This window comes from Aphis gossypii, chromosome X (genome assembly GCF_020184175.1).
Source record: "Aphis gossypii isolate Hap1 chromosome X, ASM2018417v2, whole genome shotgun sequence".
Lineage (NCBI taxonomy): Eukaryota > Metazoa > Arthropoda > Insecta > Hemiptera > Aphididae > Aphis > Aphis gossypii.
In genome coordinates this window covers 56,049,435-56,075,617 of record NC_065533.1, presented here as the reverse complement: position 1 = coordinate 56,075,617, position 26,183 = coordinate 56,049,435, and the positions used below count along the sequence as shown (strand labels likewise).

The 26,183-nt window shown below is 28.7% G+C and overlaps 3 protein-coding genes across 4 annotated transcripts; all 3 read right to left on the bottom strand.

Moving 5' to 3' along the window:
• LOC114125277 (uncharacterized) lies at nucleotides 1-3,704 on the bottom strand. The gene is made up of 3 exons (XM_027988866.2): nucleotides 3,257-3,704; nucleotides 1,848-1,984; nucleotides 1-1,514 (listed from the first exon to the last, which is right to left on the bottom strand). The coding sequence occupies exons 1-3, from the start codon at nucleotides 3,477-3,479 to the stop codon at nucleotides 558-560; spliced, it is 1,317 nt and encodes a 438-aa protein (XP_027844667.2). The 5' UTR covers nucleotides 3,480-3,704; the 3' UTR covers nucleotides 1-557.
• Nucleotides 3,705-7,812: 4,108 nt separating this feature from the next.
• LOC114125289 (mediator of RNA polymerase II transcription subunit 10) lies at nucleotides 7,813-10,785 on the bottom strand. 2 transcript variants are annotated; one of them, XM_027988884.2, is made up of 4 exons: nucleotides 10,506-10,785; nucleotides 10,335-10,418; nucleotides 8,780-8,970; nucleotides 7,813-8,710 (listed from the first exon to the last, which is right to left on the bottom strand). In XM_027988884.2, exons 1-4 carry the CDS (start codon nucleotides 10,640-10,642, stop codon nucleotides 8,469-8,471), a joined length of 654 nt encoding a protein of 217 aa, XP_027844685.1. In that variant the 5' UTR covers nucleotides 10,643-10,785; the 3' UTR covers nucleotides 7,813-8,468. The 2 variants fall into 2 exon arrangements, with proteins under 2 accessions (XP_027844685.1, XP_027844684.1); XM_027988883.2 differs by having other exon boundaries at nucleotides 7,813-8,970; nucleotides 10,506-10,784.
• An 8,375-nt stretch (nucleotides 10,786-19,160) lies between these two features.
• On the bottom strand, nucleotides 19,161-26,027 carry LOC114125281 (zinc finger protein on ecdysone puffs-like). Its single transcript, XM_027988872.2, has 10 exons — nucleotides 25,449-26,027; nucleotides 22,815-22,937; nucleotides 22,632-22,753; nucleotides 22,435-22,555; nucleotides 22,089-22,370; nucleotides 21,916-22,017; nucleotides 21,771-21,852; nucleotides 21,246-21,692; nucleotides 20,602-20,894; nucleotides 19,161-20,455 (listed from the first exon to the last, which is right to left on the bottom strand). The coding sequence occupies exons 1-10, from the start codon at nucleotides 25,713-25,715 to the stop codon at nucleotides 20,168-20,170; spliced, it is 2,127 nt and encodes a 708-aa protein (XP_027844673.2). The 5' UTR covers nucleotides 25,716-26,027; the 3' UTR covers nucleotides 19,161-20,167.
• Nucleotides 26,028-26,183: the final 156 nt, after the last annotated feature.

Sequence of the window (26,183 nt, the reverse complement as noted above, 5' to 3'; positions counted from 1 at the left end):
AATAAATAAAAAAAATTATTTATTAGTAACTTTTATCACATCAACGTTCCAGTTGATTAAATTCTGTTTACAATTTAAAAAAAAATTCACAGTAACTATACAAAATAATAAAAAGTACTCGTTTGAAGTACTCGAAATAAAAAAAAAATAATAATGATAACCGTATAAAATAAACAACGCTACTCGTAGGTAGGTACACTTAAAAAAAAAATCAGTTAACGAGATTCTTCAACAATAAAAGTAAGTTTAATGGATAAACAACAGGAACTACTTGGTCACTGCGCTTCAAAGAAAAGAAGCAAAGCGTCGTTTACGCGCAAATTTTTAAAATCTCGTCACACAAAACAACGTAACTAAGGGTATAATAGCCGTATAGGGCAATATAATATAATTATATATATAAATATATTATATATATTATCATAATATAATTCAATAACTTAAAACAAACAAAAAAAAAAGAAAACTAAAACTGGTTATAGCTCTCGCAACAAATAGCACCGACCTTGGTAATTATTGTGTTTTTAAAACGTTTTTTTTTTTTTCTCCTCACGTTATCATTTGCTCGACGCGGAGGCCGCGGCGATTTCGTAAGCGCGACGGGCGGCGGTTTTTCTGAACGACGTCGCCACCGCCGTCTGACCGGCTACCCCCGCCACGTCGTCGACGTCCCGTAACGTCATCATGGCCGACATGCTGCCGGACCGGCGGAGTTGCGGACGGGCCCCGCAACACCACCGCCACACGGACAGAGCGTTCGCGGCCGAACACGCCGTTTCCGTGACGGACGACAGGTACTGGCGCAGGTCCTCCTCGTCGGCGAACCACTGGTCGTCGACGTCCTTGATCAGTCCGGAAACCATCAGGCACAGGGACTGGACGTCGGCCGAGGCGGCGGCGGCGGTGCCGCTGTCGTTCGCCGACAGTTTGGTGGCCGCTTCGAACCCGCCCAGCTTGTACACGACGCGATCGCCGTCCGTGGCCGTGAACACGTTCGGCCGGTCGACGCGGTTGTGCGCGTACATCTTGCCGTCGTGCAAGTAGTGGAGAGCGCACGAGACGTGCTCCAACACCGTTCGGCAGTCGGCGACGTTGTTCAAGGGCACCGACGACAGGCTCGCCGGGCACAGTTCCATTTGCAAGTAATGGTAACGGGCGTCCGACCAGTTGCAGAAGTACGAGACGATGTGCGGGTGTGGACCGACGGCCGCCAACACTTTGGCCGTCTCGGCGGAGACGTCGGCTGCCGGACCGGCGTCCGCCACGAGCACGCTGTATTCGATGCCTTCGAACACCGATAGACATTTGAATTGTCTGCAGGCGGACGGTAACAATGCCGGCACGCGTTCTCCGTCCTCCGTGTTTGTCTGCGGATCCGATCCGGCCGGTATAAAGTGGCCGTACTGTCCTGGGAATCTGTCTTTGTCCTTGCAGGGACTGTGAGTGTTCACGACGAAACCGCGTGCCGACAGAGAGTCGATAATAGTTTGGTCAGGATTGACTTCTGGAGTCGCCTAAAAACAAAGCATCGTTTTACTACAACTTCCTCAAGTGCCAGTGACTAGTGGTAATAAACTATAGCATTGTGTACTGCAGTGCCAATGTTAAAGTACCTACTACCTTTTACTAAAAGCCCGACAATTGAAAAAAATTAAATCATATTATAATCATACCGCCAAAAATTAGTTTATAGGCTTATTGTCATTTTAGTGACAACTGGAAATATTAATTTTTATAAAATCCTATGTTTAAAAAAAAACTGACCACTAAAAATCCATATAAGAACATTTTCTATCTTTTCCTCTTTTTTACATAGCATGTGACCCAATTATTTTATTATTGCTTACCTTATCTTCCAAGTCATCAATTGATTGAGGGATGATGATCATTTGTTCATCAATGGGCTTATTAACACTGATTTTTTCCTCATCATCAAATAATAAACGTCTAGAAACGTAATTACGTCTCATTTGTCCTAATGATTCTGCAAAATTCAACATAAAGAAATATATTACTATCAGTTACCTATTACTATATTATCTATTGGGAAATTACTAGTAGGTATACGCTTATTAGACATAACTTTCTATAAATTAGCCATCAATAAAAACATTAATTTTAAATGCTGTAGGTACGGAATATCCAACCTCATCAAAGTAACCTATGTAACAAGTCTCAGAATCAAAATCTTAAATATTTAAAAATAGGTCAAATAATTTCTAGTCATAATACTTCTAGTAATCAGTACAAATACATAAAATATCATTAGCAACTATCAACAAAAATGTAAGTAAAAATAAAAGTTAACTAGACGACTTGTTATTAGCATTTGATTGTATTAAAAAGTATAGTTTATTTTCAATAAAAATACTATTCCTGTACATTTTATTTAGACTATCATCACCTAGGTCAATACAGGAAATGTTAACAAAACATATCAATAAACATCCATATTTATTAACTAGTTACAAAAGCACTAGGGTAGTTGGCTGTTAAAAAGTAGCACTAGTATTTGTGTACGGTGATTCATTTCTCACTCATTGCATCATTTATATTATTATTATACCTACATTATCAATGTCCTACTTGAAATTAATATTATATAATATGAAGGTAACCTACTATTTCTCAATTACCTGTAATAGTTTCACTCCATTCAGGTAGTCAAAAATACATTATTTTAATATTAAAAATAATTTAGTGGTATATTAAATATAGCAAAATTAAATACAATCAGTCATCACTCATCACCTGTTACCAAATAACATATTATTGAGATATAAAATGATTATATTTATAAAAAATTAGTTCATCTTTCAATGTCAAATTACCTCAAATATTAAGACAATAAGTTGCCCCCATACGGCCATACCTCATAATCGAACACGATAATCAAAATAAATATTTTTATTCAATACTTCACAATAATTACCTTTCAAATTATATTTCATACAGTTAATTACAACATTTTTATAATTTATTTATAGTTTATAAGTAATAAAAAATCTAAATGTATATAGGTAGTTAAAAAATCGTTTGGGAACTAAATTGCATTCGTTCCATATCTGTGTATACGTCCATTTTATAACCGTCGGATGAAATCAACTAAACTGCAAACTATAATAGGTACTATAGTATTATCATAAAATATTTTAATATAATAATAATATAAGCGCTATTCGATAATTTCAATGCGAGGGCACTACATTGTAATAATTACGATGTTTTCGACAATGATAGTCAAGTAGGTACGTACTTCTCGAAAAGTCCATCGATGTCGGAGAAACGGACGAAATCGGCGATAGCGGCGAGGCCGATCGTTCTATCTTCTGAGGGGCCGAAGGTTGTTGAGCTCCCAAAGCACAAGCCAAATCATCATCATCCGCAGTTATCCACTTGCCGCAGGGCACGTAGAATTTATCCGTGTTGTCGTCGCCGTTGTCTTCTTTCCTCTTCCTAAGCTTCACGAACTTGTCCATTGCGAGTGTTCACAGACCAGAAAAATCACGGACGGCCGTCGCACATCGTCGGCAATTGATTGAGATGATCGTGAATTAAGTTGTCTTGTTCTTAGTAATTCAAACCCTTCGAGGGCGGACTCGACACGACCGTTATTTTTGTTGTTAATAATGTTGTTTTGTGTTATTGACAACTTATCACGCACGTGTTCGGGAGACGACGTTAACAGTTTAACACACGGCAATAAGGACTACGGAGAAAGGAATGTCGGTGTCGAACTGTAGACCGTTGAAACGGTGTTGCCGTTGTTACGAGAGACAACTACTGGCAACATGGCGCAACACGACGATATTTCGACGAAGCGTTATCACGACGTTTGTCCTATGCGACACTACAACAAACGTCCGCTAGTTACCCGCCCACACACCATTTAAACTCCACGTTTATTCGTACCACAAATGAAAAGAACAGGAATTTCAACGTTCGAACTTCGAACTACCTATATTATTATATAGTACGCCGTACGGCTGTCGACTTCTACGCATTATTCGTAGTGTTGTGTTTCAAATTTCTTTTTTTGAATATTTTATGAATTGATCTTCTTCATAGGCTGATATTGAGGGGGTTTTGGCCGTTTTGGGCTTGGGCCACACTAGACTTTAGGCGTCTAAAAACGGGTAGACTGTAAAAAAGTCCGGAAAAATAAATCAGAGCAAAAAATAATTTAAAAAAAAATATTATTTATTAGGTAGGTACTTGGTATATGGCCAGGTATATACATAATTATTAATAATATTAATTATGCATTAATCAAAGTAGTCAATCAACTACATATTATTTTATAATTACTTGTTTATTATAAATTATTACATTTAAATTAATACATAGATACATCTAATGATCAAAACATAGATTAACTGCTCTCTACTCATTTTCCGTACCTAGAGCGGTTAAAACATATTATTTTATAAAATGACTCTTTAATAATAAAACATACTTGTTTAATAGTTATAAATAAATAATAATTAACTAATTTTATTTTTATATAGGTAATAATTAATAGGTATATATTTAAATAATTTTTTTTCTAATATCCTAAAAATGAGTATTTATGCTTACGAATGAGACAAAAATGTTAAGTTCCCCACGGATGTGAAAAATTATCCGTCTACGACCTTATTTCTTGGATAGTTGGATAGCTATAAACCCGAGGGTTGACAGTTTCACAACTATATGTCTGTATTGAATATTCATATGATGAAAAATAATATAATATTTGTTTGTAGTATTAATGAATTGATAATAGGTAACAAATAAGTAATATTTAATCCATAAGCCAATAATTAATTAATAAAATGATACACGTCCGTGAGAACCCGTTGTATCTGATACTTTTTAATGAACACGATACAATATGAGTCAAAATAGTTATTTGATCTAACAGAATTTAATAATTTAACGTTTCAACATTACAACAGCTCTCAACAATCCTACAAAATATTATACATTTACATACCAATATACCTACCACGGAGTAACACCTATCTTAGTCCGTGATACCTACCTACCTAATAGATACTAACAATACTATAATAATATATTCTCATTTCTCTACAACACGTCAACATTTAACACGTAGGTACTTATACTTTAATAGAATTTTGAATTAATAATTATAATAATAACGTATGATAAGCATAATAAGTATAGCGTATACTATACGTATTAGGTAGGTAATGTAATAAATTAAGAAAACAATTTACAAATTATGGTGTACAAAGACCATAATATTAAAATATATAAACATATTAGATAGGTAATGTAGGTATTTATGATTAAATTAATTAACTTTTTTAATGTGATAGTTCAGGCCGTTCAGGGAGAAACATAGTACCTACTCGTACAAAGTACACCTTTGTAAAAGTTCAGTTACCTCTTATTAAAAAAGTATTTAAAATATTTTTCTATGTACGAATGTATTGAACATGGTAAACTGTATCGTGAGGCAACTCATGAAGTGAGCAGTTCGCTATATTTATATTAATTAAGTTTTTTATATAATATATATATATATTATATAAAAAAAATATATATATATATTATATAAAAAAAAAATATATATATATATATAGGTACATATATAGTATTATAATATTATTTATTTAGTTACAAAATATTACATAATATAGTGTAGGTACAATTTATCATTGGCCTCACTGAGCAAGCTCGTATGGAAGGCCATGAGTCTTAAAATATAGTAATTAGGTACTATTATCATATTTATTTAAGTTAAAATTGTACATGCGTTATTGTTATTAATAGATAGAAATTTATAATACAAGTGAAAAGTCAGCAACTTGTTGTAGTAACCAATTTGATAAATTTTGTTTGAATATATTATAATATGTATATGTACTTATATAATATATATATATATTATATAAAAAACTTAATTAATATAAATATAGCGAACTGCTCACTTCATGAGTTGCCTTACGATACAGTTTACCATGTTCAATACATTCGTACATAGAAAAATATTTTAAATTCTTTTATGCATATAAGTACCTTATATTTTAAATACTTTTTTAATAAGAGGTAACTGAACTTACTATATATATAATTAATTTATAATATTATATTATATTGTCCTTAATTGAATAAATAAAACGAATATAAATAATAATAATAAAATAATAATAAATCACCAATAATTACACAAGTGAAAGAGTTGAATAAGTAATATTATTTTTATATTGTACCCTTGTAAATATAGGTACACAAAATAAAATATTTTATTATGGCGAAACGAATAGTACTAGAATAATTTACACCACTCATTAAGATTCTAAACTAGAATCTACTAGAATTTCAAGTAAAAGTATTGGACGTAGAAAAGATGTAAACAGTTTCTCTTTCATACTTTTGGACAATAGTCTAGAATTGAGCATCTTATTCATTGCAAAATATGCTTTATTTGCATTATTAATTTTCAATTGGATCTCATTGTGTCTATTATTCTTTGTGCTTATGTCAACTCCAACTTCCAAGGTATTTAAATTCAACCACTTGCTCAAAGGAGTAAGAACCTACTTTTAGTGCTGTTTTATTTACTAAGTGTATATTCATTATTAGGTACTTGCTTTTTTCCTCATTGATAGTAAGGTTTATTCTGAGTCTGGACTCCATACATTTCTTCGTGACCTTAACTACATCATTTTCTGTATCACATAATTATACATTAGGTGTATATGTTACAATTAAAGTGTTGAATTCCATTATTTTATAAATTATCTAGTTATTTTAAAGACTATCTAGTTATTAAACAGTATATACAATTTTAATTTGATTTCCATTAAAGCATTGAATACATTTGAATTTAAAATACAGGGTACTTTTGATTATCCACAGAATAGAGTGATTCAGCATCCACGGATAAGTGAATTCCGTGGATAATCAACAAAATTAAAATTCAAACAAAAATGTTATAATAACATATATGTATTATTAAAATAATTAAATTAGAGCATGTTTTATTTTTATTTAAACATTCATATAATATTACAAAAATATTTTAAATTTTATAAAAAATAAAATTTTTTTAATAAAAAATACCCATGTATTTCTAATGAAAAATCATAAATTATTTATATACAAAAGATTTCTGCGGAAGACTACTGATAATCGATAGTATATTGAATATTATAATATTTTATTTATTTTATATAGAATTAATTATTATTTGCACACACAAATTGAGGCATTTAGAGTTACTCAAAACTTCTTATTTCTTACAAACACAGTGAACCCGTATGACTGTAAGACTATTAATACACAATTATTTTAAAATTACATGATAAAAATACATGAAAATAACCTGTTGACAGTTGAGCGGTAATTTATATTTGATACGAATAGATCAAATCAAGACAAAAGATAAGACTTAGCATTATGGGTGAATGGTGATCATATTTTGTACAATTTGACACATATGACCTAAGTACAGTAAAACCTCATTAATACAGAATAATTGGGGCTCTAGGTTGTCCGAATTAAACAAAATAATCATAATTGTGATTTTAAGAAAATTGTATTATCCAAATTTTAATCTAATTCATGTATTTAATAATATAAAACCTAAAATATAGTACATAATTGTATTATAATCATTAAATATTGATACATGTAGTATTAAGGCACATATTTTAGCACCTTTCTAGCATGAACTAGCATAATTTATGTATTATAAACTGCTGTCTGAACTAATGAAGTCCAAATTATTGAGATTTTACTATATTTCATAAACTATCTGATTCAACACTTTAACTGTGTTAATATTTACAATAAATTGAATTAAATTTATTTGTATTTATTATTTGAAAATATTTATACATCACAGAAACATAACAAAATTTTATTAAATATTATTTCAACCATATATATTTCTATTTACTAAATTTACATTAAAATAATTATCATTTATAATATAGGCATATAGGTTATATTATATTTACAATTCAATTATAATTACCACTAATTAGAAAAATGTTTCAATGATCTTAAAGTGATAATAAGAAGAAAAATGTGATACAATAAAATTTTATTTGTATATTAATCTATAATATAATTTATATAGCTATGTTACATTTACAATTCAATTATAATTACCACTAATTAGAAAAAAATTTGAATTATCTTAAAATGATAGTAAGAAGAATAAGAAGAAAAATATGATACAATAAAATTTAATTTATATACTGTTAATATATAATTGTTATTCAATTAAACTCATTAATATCTACGATAAAGTTAGGCGATTAATATTGATATAAAAAATACTAAATTTATCGACATTGTTTCTCACTCATTATTATTACCAACCTTACTGGTAGAAAATAATTAATGAGTGAGTTTTATAACTCACAAAAACACAATTTAAGATCTCAAATCTTGAAATGATTAATTACAGTATATATGTACACAGTTTCACAGGTACAAAAAAATTAATGCTAGGTACCTGGAGGGCCCCCGATATTGTTACTGTTACTGCCGGCAGATACAGTGGACACGCCATCACAGCCTAATAATGATGTGATATTTGGAGAATTTGATTGCTGTTGAGAGTTAGTTAAACAAGAAGAGGCAGAGGACACTAAGGAAGAAGCGTTGTTTAATTGTTGTTGCTGTTGTTGAATTGATAAACTTGATCCTCCAAGTAAGTTTTGCTGTTGTTGTTGAGAATTCGGCCCCCCTAATGAAGTGACAGATGATAACATATTTAGAGGTGGTGGTGGTGGCGGAGCTACAACACTGCTAGTACCATAACAATTGCTACGTAATGCTCTATACTTATTGAGTTCATTGGGGAATGTTTGTCCCAAATCTGCGAGTACATTGGCTTTGAACTTTTTCAAAGCATCAATCTTTCCTTTGACCTGTTCATTTTTATGCAAAGCTTTCTCAATACAGTCCTTAGTATAAAGCTGGGGATTGCGTCCTCTATCAATGTACCTAATTTGTGAAAAAGAAACAAAAATAAAAATTTTTTTATGAAAATTGCTTACATTTAATTCTGATACATAAAATTTAGATTAGATGTGGTAAAAAAGTTTGTTTACATAGGTTTTTATATAGCATTACAAAACTTATAAACAATAGTCAATAATAATTATAATAAATTATTTACAATTAACTAATATTTTATACAAACATGTAAAAAAATAAGACAGTTTTTCAGGGTTCTTAAGTATCATAAATTTCATTTGTTTGATTGAACAATAATTTTGGTTGTAAAAATTGACTGCCAGTATTAAAGAAATAATTCATAAAAAAGTATTTTTAACAATATTTTAAAATAAGTACATCTTTCAGGATCTTTAGGTTTTTACATATTTTTATTGAGTTTATACAATTTTACAAAGATGAAAAATGTAGACAATTTATCTACCCTAGTTTATAGTGAAAATTTTATTTTGCATATTAAAGCATACTTTGTACATTAGAGAATATTTAACTCATTTTACATACTTTAAAATATATTCTAATATTCTTCATAAAAAATCATATAAATTATTAATTTCTCGAGTTAAATTTTTTTTTTTTTTGTTTGGGAAAAACAATTTGAGTAAAAAATAAAAAAAAATTAAGAATCATTTAATTATCTACTTTTTTGTAATCAAATTGGTAATGGTGGTCATTCTGTAACTCTCAATCCGTGATTGTGACAGATAAATAGAATAATTAATATATATATATAAGTGGTGACTGTATCATAAATATAATTGATCTGTTACCAAAGGAATGATGCATAATAGTTATTTATTGTTTTCATTGAACTATTTTAGAAAAAAAATCATATTGTTTGCATATTTACAAATTCAAAGAATATTTTAGGTTTTTTTTATAACATATTAGCATCATATTTTAAGCTTTCAAGAACCTAAAAATCTGCTCTTTAGCAATTGGCTTTAAATTAGAATTACATACAATATAGTAACAAGCCAAAGACATACTAACACATTAATCTTAATAAAAAACAATTAAAAATATTATATATACATAGTATTTACACTTTTTCCCTAAATAAATGATATATTAAACTAACCTAAATATAGATATATCAATAATGAATGTGGAAATTTTAGATTTTAGATTTTAGGCTGCTGATAGATCGACGGGATGATAAATTTTAAATGGGTTGGTGGAGAGGTGATAACAAATAAGTACCCAGTTTTTTTTTTAATTGGATTGAATTTAATTTAACTTTAAGTCTTGATAAAAAATAACGATTTTAATGATGCTTAGATTATGTATGGCTAGACTCTAGAATAAATATTATAAGACCATATTTGTAAAATTATTAAAATTACACTCACTCAAATACTTCCAAAGGTACATGTATGTCTTGTACGTTGGATTTCAGTTTATTAATTTCTTGTAAGCCACTGACGGCATTTTGACTGCGTATAATATTAAACAAAAATGAATAACAAATAAAAATTCCAGAAAATTATAAAAAATCATTAGTAATGAAATATTTTAAATACATTTTTTGATTTAATACTGTCTGCCCTTGGGGTTGGAAATCGGCCACTATGATTCGTATTTGACGCACATTTTCTACAAACATTTCCAATTGAGTCTCCAAGTCTTCCAACGGCGACGATGAACTCGACGAAGCCATTGAAGAGATATCTAGTAAAAACGAAACGACGGTTGATTATTTACGTACGATATATAATATATGTCATAGTAGTAAATAACGTAAACTGAAATCCTCAGTAAAGTTTTACGTAGCCGTCGACCGACTACACCACGACTAATCGCTTGGGTAATGGGTTTAGATAATGTTATGATTTTTGCTGTTAACAAATATTTTTGTTATCAACAACAAAGCTTGTAAGATATTCTCTTCCATGACACGTCATAGATCTTGTTTTTTACGTCACCGCTAAACATTTCAAGTAGTTCCATAGTAATTATTTATTATTATATCGACGTATTATAAGATTAATCTTAGTTCAATAGTTCATGTATAATGTATAATGTATTGTACTATAACTGTTGTAATATATTATTATTGACAATTAAATCATCAATGATGTCTTTGTGTACGAGGATTTAAAATATCATTAATCGGCATTATAATTTATAACTATAAAGGGCAGAGAGCTATCTACATAAAATTTATTTTTGTATTTTATTTATGGTATTAGTATAAGTTATAAGTACTTATACAAAAAAAAAAAAAAAATAAAGAAATAAAAAAGATATAAGACTAAACAAATAAAAAAAATATTTAAAATAAGTTAGGTATAGTTAGCTATAAGATAATGAATAGGTAAAATTAACGAATTTTAAAATAGTTACCTAGTTATAAGATACAAATATACTATAATACATCTATAACTCTATAAGATACAATCTATGGCCCTATCTCTATAGATATTAAACAGTACTCACTACTCTGGTATTTCAATTTTCAATAAGTAATTAAATTAATATGTTATTTCAGTTTTAAATCGGTGTTACTTCTGAATTTGAAGGTAGGTATTTTGGTTTTTTACGATATTTTATAAGTGATTTTATTTTGATGACATAATATACAATATTTCAGCTGCATGTGAAATAGAGTGGAAATTCATAGGCGCAAATTGGTTCTATTTGCTGAGGGACTTAGCCCTGACTATCATTGCTCTGAAAAATATCCGTAGATACTAATATTAAACCACGATTTTTATAAGTATCTTAAAATTTAGTACAGTTTTAATGGTATTTATAAGTCCCTATATAAGTGTATTATATTAAATATTTAAATAAAAATATCCAATATGTTTAACATTAATACATAATAGTATAATACATATGTTTTATTTATATATATAGTACCTATATAGATATTTACCTATATATAAATACGATTGTTTAGCTTAAGGATAACATTCTATCTATATGTATATTGTATTTGTAAAAATACAATATATTGAACCAGGTTTTTCTTTTTAGATTCTGAACGGAGTGAAGTTATAGTAACACAACTCTAAAACGAATGATTGTAAATATTTGAAATTTTCACCGAATGTTTAAATAATCGTTATCTATAGTTGCATGGTTAAACATTTTTCGAGCTATTTAAAGTTAACTGAAATTTTCGATTTTTCTAAGTATTTTTTTTTTTTTTTTAAATGTCGAATAAACTTCAAATTTAATACATGATTTTTGTAAGTTGTTTTTATTGTAGTTAAAAAAAAATATATGTATAAAACCATTGGTCACAATTTTTTTTATGAGCAAGAGTCAACTCATTATACTTAATATAATGATACGAATAAGATTATAATGAAACAATATTCACAGGGACAGGGATTAAGTACCAGTATTTCATATTTTAATTCAATTTAATGCTTTGGTAAAAAAAGTTAAAAAAATATTTTTTTTATTTAACTATTTTCAAAAAATTGAAGATAGCCATTTTGTAGAGTTTATTTTCTGAAAGTATTGTTGACGTTTTAAAATTTTATGATTTTTAATATTTTTTCTAGCTTCTAAAAAATTGTGAATTATTTAATACCATAGTACCAGTAATAAATTATCAAACATGTGGACCGCCATAAGCTCGTGCGGCCGGTGGATGCTTTGAGCTTTCAGTACCTACCTATACTAAAAATATTATCAAGAATTACAATGTAAATGAAAATTATATGTTCAAACGACAATATTTTCAGAAAAATAAATTCTACAAAATGGCTATCTACAAATTTTTTTAAAATAATTAAACGAATTTTTTTTACCAAACATTAAATTAAATTAAAATATGAAATACTTTTAGTCCTAGTCTATAAGTTTTATGAAAAAATATGTAACAATGCAAAAAGATAATAAAATAAAAATAAATATAAAAATAGTACCTATACTTAAAGTAAATAAAAATGCATACGAGTAAATATGTTTAATTATTTATTAATAATAATAAATATGATGAAAGGCAAACACAATAGGAACATAATAAACCTTGAATGTATGTCGGAATGCCAGAATCTGCGGAACTCTTCCCTATACACTTAATAAGTGATGTAGAATCCGAGAATATAGATAATAAATATTTAGTAAACCTATCAGATGTGAGTATTTAGTTATTTAAATTTTCGCTATTCCCTCTTCCTCCTGATCGTCGGAGGACTCTCGAGGTCATGATTCAAGAATATGACAAAGTACACCGTGATAATAAAATATTAATAAGTAAATTATAATTTATAATTTATAAATAAAAAAATAATATATAGATAAACGATGCTCATGCACCTTACCTTATTAGCAGCTGTATTTGATTTGTGCAGATGACTTAATAAGATTAAAAGGTGTAAGATACTCGAATCCAAATAAATACAATAACATTGATTTATTTTCGTTAAAACAAAAAGTCCCAGTTGTCGCTCGCAGGATCCGGTGTGGTTGATTTGGCTTGTACTCATGCACTGATGATAGGAGCCGACTTGGTCAAGCCAGCCAGAGACGCAGGCGGCTCCATCAAAGGTCTCTGCGTTTCTAAAGAAATTGGCTTTCTCCTTAGCGACAGGGACCCTCATTGGGCCATCCCTTGTCTTTGACGGCACACGAAATAAATCACACGTGTTGAGCAACATTGTCACAACTACGTAAGAGTTCCTATATACGTGACCAAATAAGGTAAATCGTTCCTTTCATCAGTGATTAATGGTGTTTATCGGATTTTAACGGTTATCTGCGCGAGCGAAGATATATCTTTAATCGTGGCCTCCAGGATATTATATAAATACTTTAAAATTTTAATGTTTTTTTGTAACCCTGGATAGATTACAAGTAATTGGGTACAAATAATTGAATATTTACAAATAAAGGTACTTATGGTTATCACGAGTCACGATTCACGACGAATGCACTTTTTCGGTAGAATATGTCGTGAAACAAAAGATACATTTTTAGTAGAAATTCCTCATCGATCTTTTGCTTATTATCGACTGTATTCAGAGGAAAAGACGACTAAAACGAAGAAAGTTCCTTGTTGGTAAATTATTACATTTTTAAGTATTTTTAATTTCAGGTATATTTATATATATTATAATAATGAACAAAAGGCATATTACATATTTTTTTTATTTTAAATTGTATTACACCTAGCTGATATTATAGCTAATTATTGTTTTAATGTATCAAAACTAAGAGGTATAAGTAGGTACAATAAAACTGAAAATCTGATTTCACGGAAAAACGATAATAATTTTTGACGTAAAAATAAGCTTAACGCGTAGTTAATAATATATTATAGAATTACGTAATATAATATATATATATTATATAGTCACAATAAACATCAAATTATGAAGGTCTCCACCAGGCGCGGATCCAGAGGGTGGGCCGGGTGGGCCCGGGCCCACCCAAAATTTTCAAGAACAATAATTTTAATTTTGATTAATGGCATTCAAGTTGTTATTTTAGAATTTTGATTATAAGTTTTAAAATTAATTTTATCAAATATGTATGTATTAATCGTGCATGGGGAGTATAACAAAACAACATTATATCTAGGTACCATTTATAATAAGTTATTATTAATAACATGTAATTGTCCGTGTGATTAACCTGATTTTATCTAAATATCGATCGTCGTCGTTCGAATGCCGATGGAACTTCGATAAGATATAATAAGTACACGTAAAACTGGGCATCACCCGACCACCAATTTTGTTAATTGACACACGTCACACGTGTACTCGTAATATTCTGTCTGCTGTAAACTTCCAATACGCGATACCTAAATCCACATTTTAATTAAATAATTTAAATATTAAAATTTGTTGAAAATCCATCTACGAATTGTTGATGTGCTGAGCATATACATCAAATAGGTAAGTTTTATTTTGTTTTTTAGCTATTTATTAAGGCATAACCATTTATTTTATATTTAACAAATTGTTTGCGCAATTATTGAATACTTACACGAAAATAAATACATACCTAATTCCTATATTATGTACAGTATATACACGTAGATTGTTATATTATTATAGTAAATAGTTATTCACACATAAAAACAAGTTGCCATTCTTTATATATTATGTTATTCTAAAATCCTGTTTTATTTTATTTATAAATACTTCTTTTAGGCCATGAAACGTTTTCTTGTCCCCCTTTCAAAATCGGATGAATCTGATGAATCTGTTACTTCTAAAAAAAATCGTAACCATGTAACTGTATTTCAATATATTTTTTTTTTAACTATTATTATATTTATAACTAAATGAAAATTATTCTTTATTAAATCTTAATTTTACTGCATTATCTTATGTGGTTAAATTTATGGGCCCGCCCAAAAAAATATTCCTGGATCCGCGCCTGGTCTCCACACACTGCAGCGGTGGCGGTGGCGGTAGCGTTAAAATGAGTCCGGACACAATTTTACCGCTACCGCCGAAACAATAGAATTTTACCGCCACCGCTGCAGTGTGTGGGGACCTTGACACAGAATTTAAAAGAATAAAAAAAGTAAAAAAACTTACTTTAGGTTGAATTTTAACCATCTACGTAAATATTAACGAAACTGTGTGGACTATAATGCACTAATTATTGCTTTTATAAATTTTTTTCTCCAAGTCACGGCAACATAAGTAATTTGATGCATTATTAGAGACGACACGTAACTGAAATAATAAGTGGTCTCCCGACTCCCATCTAAGAACTATAAACTAATCATATTGTCGTATTTGCAACAGCATTTGCCTCGTTAAGTGTCATCCGCCGATAAATAATAATAAAGATCATTGACCCTTCATTGTATATTATTATATTGATTGTAGTTTGATTTTGTTAGATAAGATAAAATTAAAAATAGCACTCCGTAATGATACAGTACGCGCCACGCAGATTGACATATATATAATTTATAATTATATATATTATATAAGGGAATTGATACGGCTCGTGGGCTCGATAAAATTGAGCGCACACACGACACACACTAATGTAATTTTACTTTTCACACACTAACAAGTCCTATCGTTAAAGGTCTAATGTATTACCTATACAACATTCCTTAGAATATGACTGACTAGAACTACATTAATTACTTTAATTTACTTTTCACACATAGGCACAGCTAAAATGTACATGTAATATTAAATGCACTACTCTTTTAAGTCCCTTAAGGTACAGACCGTGTTACAGTGTTTACATGTTTACATGAGATCACACTTTATTTTCCAACGATAATAAACAACAACTAGTAGGTACATACTACATAATATATGCATTTTATATATATTTATACTAATATAATATTATGTAAATACAATTTTTGAAAAAAAAAATCAAATTTTAAATTTTAGATGTTGTATTTTGTAGTTTAATGTTTTAAAAAATAAATATAGTGCTATGTTGAATAATGTACGTTTAATAATGTACATAAAAAAAAAAAAACATTTTTAAGTAAGTTATACAAAATAGAAAAATATCACACGAGTAGGTACTAGGACGTGCCAAGAAAATTTGTTTTGCTTTTGCCTTCTGAAAAAAAATTTCTTAGGCCCATGAAAGACTATGCTGAGGGCCCCACAAAACTTCCCGTCGGCGCTATATGTACTTATTAATTTACTTTATAACTTATTAATTTTAGTACCTTTTTTTAATACATTATATTATGCATATTTATCGTTTATTTTATTTATCGATTTATCATACAATAATATTTTGGCGTTTGCATGTAAATTAAGATAGTCAGCTTAACATTTGTTTTATCTCTCCAACGCATAATAATATGCAACATGGGAAATTTGCTTTCAGTAAAATCAACTTTTAACCACTCTTATAAGAGTGAATTTGACCCGTTTTAAACTTATAACTGATAAAAAATGTGTTCTTACGTTGGTTTTTTTACGATATTTAAATTCTTATATTCCCCTCTATTGTTGAATATATATAATGTCTATGAGTAAGTTTAAGTAAGTATTCATATTGAAACCAAAAAATGCTATGTTATACTGAAAAGTCGATCGCGAAACCGTTTGGCGAACTCAGTTGATACATTACTATGAACGCGTAATAAACGTAATAAACGCGTACTTTATAACGCGAAAAATTGGAATATATGTAACAGGAATGTATGTGGTGATCACTATGATGCTCATCGAACGAGCAACTGCTGCCGCTCGTCGTCGCCGCCGTTTGTACCGACGCTGCGCGCCGCCGGTTACTGCAGAACAAGTAGCGGCTACTTCATGCGATCCTGGTACCGCCAGTCCCCGTTTCGTCGTCGACGAGATATTGAGCACATTTTTAGTGAGCCGTTTTCGTGCTTATAATATAAAATATCTGTAATGCCTTTTTTTTTTTTTTTTGTATACATCTTTTTATTTTTATTTACAAATTTTTATCCCTCGACCAATGCACGTCCGCTTGTCAAAGGTTATTGGTTAGGTTTAGTTAGTTTTAAATTTCCGCCAAGTTAAGTTAATAAATTTTTTAATTCATCGAGTAAGCACATACAACTTGATCCTATTTAATCTATTTGTACATATTATAAATATTACACCGTTTTTAATTTACAATATTAGAATGTATGTTAATGTGTTGAAATAAAATAAGGAGCACTAGTTGTTCTATGACTTAAGTCTAGTACTCTAGTCTCAAGTCTGTAAAAACTTCGTTTACACTACCTACATTAAACGTTTATGATAATAATATTCAATATAATAGACATATAAAATCAAGTCAATAACATCTTATTGATTTTATATGATTGATAAATAATTAATAACAATAAAAACTTCTTTTTTATCAAATGTTGATACTGTAAACAAGTTTGATATTATAATAAAAAAATATGGCATTGATACTTTACACTGTGCACATAAATACATAATGATGATCAGATGATGACATTTTTTAATTACATGTAAGGTTTTTGTTATAATGTTATCTAACTTTTCTAATGAATGAAACCTATTTTTCAATAAAACTAATTTTAATTTAGTGAGATATTTTATTGTTGAGTAAGAAAGATACATATGAATTTTTTTGAACAAGCATAAATTACTTTTTTTTTCCACTTTTTAATCGACGACACTGCGGGAACTGCTTTAGTATTACTTCCACAAAACATAAATTCCTACATGATTAATGATCAACATATAAATAACTTTTACACTTATACAATACTTAATCTATTATATTGAATTGAATTATTTATTTTTAATCATATAAAATTATGTTTATGCAACTTTTCAAGGGATTATACATGATATTTAGTTTGTCCAATACAAACAAACATTTACTAGTTATACCTACTTTAAAATAAAATACTAGCTTACAATTATAGTGATTACACTTAAGCTTCTAAGTTCTACAAAAAATTTTTTTTTCATACTCATAGTCATAACTTACTTAAAAATTAAAATATCATAAAAAAACAATGAGAGAACAGGTTACTACAGACTATCGACAATTTTCTTACCTATATATTTGATAATAAGTCAATTCACTCTAATCTCAAAATTAAAAGCATACTATTGAAACTGGTGAACAAAAATTTATTATGTGGTACACGTGTAAGATGAAGACAACAATTAACTTTCAAACATTCAAATCCAAAATAATTTAATAGTTAAATAATAATGCACACATTTATCAATTTAACATCCAAAGCCAATAATAAGTTTATTAAATTGGAATTTGTTTACCATACCACTGAACTTTATAAAATCTCTTATGCTGCCACCAAGGAACTTTGTTAGAAGTTTTTAACTAAAATTTAAATATCCATGATTAATATTTCACTGTATCTCTATATCTTAAATGTAAGTTAGTCTAGATGTTATCACAATATTTATGGAAAAAGAGTAAATATTTAAACGTTTAAATCATATTTTACTATATTATAATCAGGTTAGGTTAGTATATAATTGGATTGTCGCTATATTTTATGTGTAATTTTAAATACTTACATATTTTACAAACATTATATAAAACTTATTTTAGAATATTAATTATAATGAGTTATTTTTCACAATATTTAAATAGTACTTTAATGTTGTCCAACATTTACAGTAAAAAACATATTGTTTAATTATATTAAATGTATGACATTAAATTTAATAACCTTTAGCTAAAATATTAACTGTTTTATTGACTAATATATAAATATGAAATATTAATGAACTATATGCTACTAATATTTGTAGGTAATTTATATCTTTATTTTTATTTGAAAGTTTTGTTACATTACATAAAAAATAATCAGAGTATAACGGACAGTCACCTAGTGATGAAGTGATATAATTTATATGGTGCTGTGATTAGGCAATAACAACAAGTATTATTAAATTTATATAGAAATAGTAAAATACAACTAAAATAATATTTCCAAAAAATATTTAACATATTTTATAGATATAATAATTTTACATAATTTGTTTTTAAACACTATTGGTGATATATATTTTTTTACAATCTAAATGCATACATTATTGTACTACTTTATTATATTATTTTATTGTTGTAATACTTTCCTGAAATAACAATAAAGGAATCACAAAATACAATACAGTATTAAGAATTTCAGAAATGTTTATTAATTTCTTAGCTATCTTTTATACTACAAATGAGACTTGAAATCTAAACAATTATTATTATTAAAAATTAGCACAGTAATCAATGGTTCAATATTGAAAAAAGAACAAAATTATATTTTGTTATAGAATAATATGGATTAATATTAAAATAGTTATTAAACACACACATGTATTAAAATGTAAAAAAAAACCTTACTCGAAATAATAATTATTTTGTAAAGTTAAAATTTAAATTTATATTTAAATAATATAATAGTATAACTTGTCACACATGATTACATTTATTACCAGAATAATGTATACTAAAATAATATTATCATCACTACACTTAATAACTATCAGAAAAAAACTGCTAGTCATATAATAATAATAATATTAAAAATAATAATAGCAGACATATGTATAATTTAATGGAAAAAAATATTGTTATGGTCCGTGGGTAAATTATAAATGTAAAATATATTAAATTATTAATGGTTTGTCATTACAAATAAATATAAATGTTTAATAATAAAAAATGAATGTAGAATTCACTGTTACTACTGGATAATAAAAAGCGGGTAAATTATTTTTTTATTTTGATATTTAAATTTTTTCTTAGTTTAAATTTAACGCCGTGCTCCACGTCTAGCAACACCCCTTCCTCCACGACCCCTGCCGCCACCACGTCCTCTAGTTGGTGTTGTAGCTGGAGCCACTGGCTTTGTAGCTGGAGTTACTATTGGTATTGCAGCTGGCATCACTTTTACAGGTTCAGCTACCTTATCTTCAATTACGGGTTTTTCTACTTTTACAGTCACTGTTGCTACTGGTGTTTCAGTTGTATCCATTTTATTGACATCATCAACAGGTTCTTCTTTAATATCCAATTTAATGCGTTTAACACTTCTACTCTCCTAAAATGACAAATACATTGAGTTAATATATTATTGGACAATAATAACATAATATATCTCATTTAATAATAACCTTGGACAAGCTAATCTGGAGTATTCCAAGGGTTAAAAAAGGAAAATACACATATTTAATATTATTAACAAACCTCAGAATCAACTTCAACATTTTCAGAAACAGCATTTGTACTATTTTCAGCACTATTGACTTCTTCTTCTTTTATTTTAACTTCACCTTGTTTGACAGTATCATCTTTTTCGATCACCTGATCAATACTTCGTTTCTTACTTACTGAAGTAGCTTCCTTCATTTTGGTCATTGTTGTGTAATTGATATAATGGGCCGCAGTCTGACAATGGATTGAAACACGTTGCTCGTCCAGTAAAAAACAATTACACAATCTACACACAAATCCTTTTGAAGGGATCAACAATTCTTTTCCTAAATAAATATAACATAAAATGGGTTAAAATGAGCATTGAAAAAATTACTAATTTATAAAATAGAATAATGTTGAAAAAAAAACAGTTGTTATTGTTTAACGATAATTAAATCATTAATTTTGTAATTTAAAAGTACAAATCAAATATTAATTAAAAACTTGTTTAAATCTTTCAATAAACATAATAATAATAAAACATATGTATTTCTTAAGATCGTTGATTTAATAAATTTACTTCTGATCTAATTTTAAGCCTTATTAAACAACTATTTAAAAAAATGAAATAGAAAATATTGTAAATTGTTACCAAATATTATTGAATAATAATTCTAATTGCTAAAAGTTTTTACCTAATGCCACCTTAGGATCGTAAGCTGCAGGTTGATTTTCTTTGTTAGCTGTAGAATCGTTAATAGCATTATCCTCTTTTATTGATTGATCAGCAGCTACATCTTCTACAGCTGATTCTTCTCCTGTAGCTATAACATCTGATGTATCCATCTCTTCTTCTTTTTTCTCTTTACTTTCTTGTTCTTTATCATTAGTTGTAATTGCTGTATCACTAGCAGTTGTTTCAGCAGTAGCTGTATCAGTAGCAGCAGCAGCAGTAGAATTAGTATCAGTAGCAGCAGCAGCAGCTATCTTATTTCCAGCATTAGCAGCACCTTTCTTTCCACGATGATGTTTCTCTCCACTTCCACCTTCCAACTCTAATTTTAATTTAGTAGCATCACGATCACCAAGCATTTCATATTTTTTAGCAACAGGCATTTGATCATGATCTTGTTGATCTTCTTCTAAATACACACAAAACAAATATTGTTAATTAAATAAATTCTTAAATAATAAATAGGTGTAAAAAATTTAAATCTAACCTTCAATTTTAATCATGTCGATCAGATCAAATTCATCATCCTTTAAATGAGGATATTCCACATGGCGCATTTCAGACACTTTCTAAAATTAACATCATCATATTTATTTTATACACCGAATTCAAGCTGTATAATTTTTATTTACCTTCAAATGTCCAGCAGTAAGTTTATGTTCATCCATTTCAAGCCGTGTATGGAATAAGGCATCACACAATTTGCATTCTGGATGCAAAAATTGTTTAAGTTTCTATAACATAATAATATATTGTAATATAAATTTCATTCAATATGAGTTTATATTAAAATATAAATCCCTACCCTGTGTCTATCGCTTTTTCGATGCCCAGTTAGTGGTCCATAAAAACGTACATCACACATAGGACAATAGCTACGTAAAAGTGGTTTAGAACCTGAGTTACCCCCTGCATTTTTACTATTGGATTTATGTTTGTTGTTTGTAACACGTTCCAAATCAATTTCTCTTTGGTTTTCAACAGCTTTAATTTGATGTCTCATAAAATCAACACGCATTCTGTATGCTTCATCTAAGTAATTCATCATCAATTCGTGAGGTCTTCCACGAACGTGTTTTTCAAAAGACTAAAATAATATCAAATTAAAAACTATAATTCATAGTTATAATTCAATAACATTTACATCATACCTCAGAATCCCACATATGTTTAGAACATACATGACAATAAAGTACGGCTGAAGGAACACCAACATAAGACACTTTTTTGTCGGCATCCAATTGTTCCTTAGTTCTCTCACGATCATTTTGTCTAAAATTGTAAAACATTAAGTATTATAATATAATAAATGTAAGATTCAAATAATTAATTATAATTAGATAGTTACCCTTTTTTGTTTTCATCATTATTAACTTTTCCTGCAGATTTACGTTTTTCTCCATCTTTCACTCCACCTGATTTACGGCCTCCACCAGAAAATCTATGGTGTGGATCACCACCGCCACGGCGCTAAAATATAATTTTCATTAAAATTTGACATGATTTGGTAATAATCAAATAAATTTAATACCCTGTTATCTTTATTGAATCCTCCATGTCCATCTTGTCTTTGACGCATACCCATATGTGACATTCTAGGACCATTGCCCCAATTTCCACTTCGATTTGGACCACCACCATAACCACCTCCAGACTAAAATATACATTATAATAATTAAATATGTAGTAAAATAATACCTATATTAAAATCTTTCTTATTAATTTTATAAGGTATCAGTGAAATACCTAGACTAATATGAAAACAAGAAACATAACATAAATGTATAATATAAAGATTCTTTATATTATAGTTCTTAAAAAAATGACAACTGCGTTGACAAAATACTAATCACCAAAATGTATATTTGATACCGTCACACATGATCAACAATTGTTTAGTATATAAATACAATAAGTACTACTGTCCACTACCACTCTTATTTAATATATTATTTGAATGTGATTTCAATGAAAAATTGTTAGATTTTTTTTGATAAACTTTCTGTATAATACTGTGGTTTTAATCTAACACCATCATATTGTATTATTTAAATAAGTGCAATGATAGGTAAATTATGGGATAATTTTTAATTAATATCTTAAATAGGTACATAGGTACATATAAATCTGATTCAAAATAATTTTGTTAATGTTGTCTAGAAATAAACAATTGAAAAGAATATGTTTTGAGCATACTTAGTATCATTCAAATGTAGAAAGTTAATTATAACTTGTAGCAGTAGTGAGCCAAACTTAATTTTTTTCATTCAATTATTAAAATTCTCAATTTTAAAAATATAACCATAACATATTTTAAAATAAAATAGTACCTAAAGTAAACTTAACTTAGTAGTAAAAATCAACATTATGTTAACCTGACAAAAAAAAAATTGAATTTATGTGCTGTCTTACACACAAATTGTGAGTTTGAATTTCTTATTTAAGAGAATACAAAGAGTACAGTACAAACATTTTACATTCACTTAAACAAATTACGTGTTGTTAGTTTTGAAATAAGAATGAATTTGTTTACTATCAAAATTAAAGGTTAAAATAGAATTAGTGACGTAATATTGATTTGTTTATTGAAATTTTAATTTTAAAGTGGGATATGAGCAGTTTCAATTAGTAATACATTGTACATACTTATATCCTGTTTAAAAATTAAACTACCAAAAAAAAAAAAAAAAATCAATACTGCAACACTGATAGCATTGTAACCTTTTATTTTGATAAAAGATAAATTTTCTTAATAATAAAGTTAACAACACACGTGGATCTTACGGATTTTAAAAATTAGACTTATACCTTATAATAATATAATAAGTATTTAATTATTAATTTAAAGGCTTTTTTTTTTTAGTAATATTTGATTAACTTGTTTTAAATTCAGTTTTCAAATGAAAAATGGACATAAGTTAAAGAAATATTAGACAAGGTTTCATTATAAATTATCATTGTAACCTATTTAAAGAGATTTTGGTTACCTAATACTTTTATAAATATTTTGATAATTTTCAAAAACTTGAATTTATCTTAAATTCAAATTAAATTCATACCTGTAATTTATTTAGGTTTTAAGTGTGTAATATATAAAAATATACATTTAAAATTTTGAGCTAATTAGTAGTTTTTTTTTTTTTTTATGTATTTATTTGCAAACAGTTAATTCTACAGAATGACTATTCTAAAAAGATTCATAAAATACATCTATAGATTAAAAATTATGCGATTACACTTTGTTTGACAAGAAACATGTTCAGTCTATTATATATACTTCATGCAGCTTAATATTCATACAATGTATAGCCTATACACTACGTGAAATTATTATAAAGAATTGATAGGACATAGCAGATAATTTGAAAAATATAATTTTGAGGGTCCGAAAATTTTGTAATAATATAGTTAATAATTGTTGTATTATCATAACTATTATTGTAAACAACGATAAATGACATTGTAATCTAGAAATACATCAAGATATCAAATATCTATTGTACAGTTAACTAGCACTAAAAAAAAAAATGTTTGGCAGTTCATTTATTTCTTTCCATTAGACCAGATTTAGTGCTGCTTATTACCGACTCTTGCTATAGTTGCCAATTTTGTAAGGAATCAAGTATATTCTTTGTTCAGCAAAAAAATACACAGTGTCAAACAAACATCGGTTCATTCTTCACACACTTGGTTGTCATTCAACAATAGTGTTCTAAATGAAATTCCTCCATTGGCGAAAGATGTAATCAATCAGATTCAACAACCGAGTAATTTGTGGAGGATGAAGCTTTAGTAAGCGGTAAGGTTTACTTACTGAACAGAGTGTCGTTAGTAATCTTTATTTGACACCACTGAATTAAAGAAAGCATAAGTACCTAATAGTTACTGTTGATACCTATCACGTATAATCGTGAATTTAGTTTCCTTGCTAGAACTAAAATTTAATGTATTTACTAAGGTTTTATTTAGAACTGTGGCTCAAGGAACCTATATTATATAAGAGGCTCTAATCGACAAGTACTAAGATGCACTAAAATTTACACCAGTTATTATACAGATGCTATTTTTTTTTAATTTAGTTTAGGTAAGTAAAAAGGCCATAGGTAGACATAAGGAGACTAAAAAATCGAACAATGATTTACATGACAAACAAGCATGATTTTACCATTGAATTTGATGATGTTAATAATTTGCTAATTATGTTACTGGCCATTGCCAATTGAGCCGGTGGAGGATGTGCACCTTGTTGTGCCTGTCGTGGTAATGGACCAGCCCCAGAGCCAGATTGCCAAGGACTAACGGAGCTACCTCCAGCTCGGTAACCGCTGCCATTGTTATATCGGCCGCCAGCTCCACCACCGCCACCACCATAACCGCCGGCTCCGCTTCCATAACCTCCATATCCACCGCCGCTTCGTCGATTGTACGCCATCGGAGTGTTTTTCGGAGTATTACTCGAATGGATGATAAATAATCGGCGTAAGTTGACAATTTGACGACAAACTGTACCGTTTGTAAATAGACGCGCGAACGTGACAGCGAAAATCGATTTGAATAAATAGACGTACTACGTCGTATTTACTAGAATACGGAAATAAGTGTGAAAATTGAGTTAGAGCGTCGCAACTCGAAAACAACGATGTAAAATCCGGAATAATAATTCGTATCCGAACACCGCGGACGCTAATCGAAACCGACGCCGTCGACCACAACTAAAGATGGCGTCCAGTCGGTGCTCGATGTGGGCCGGTGTCGCCGCCGCCGGTTTCGTGGCGGTGGCGTCAACGGTATCAACGAACGCAGTGTAGCCAACGTAAGCGACTCCTACAAAATACTATATAGTAGATTATTAGAACATATTAATATAAAAAATATTTTAATAATGACGTGATTTATTATG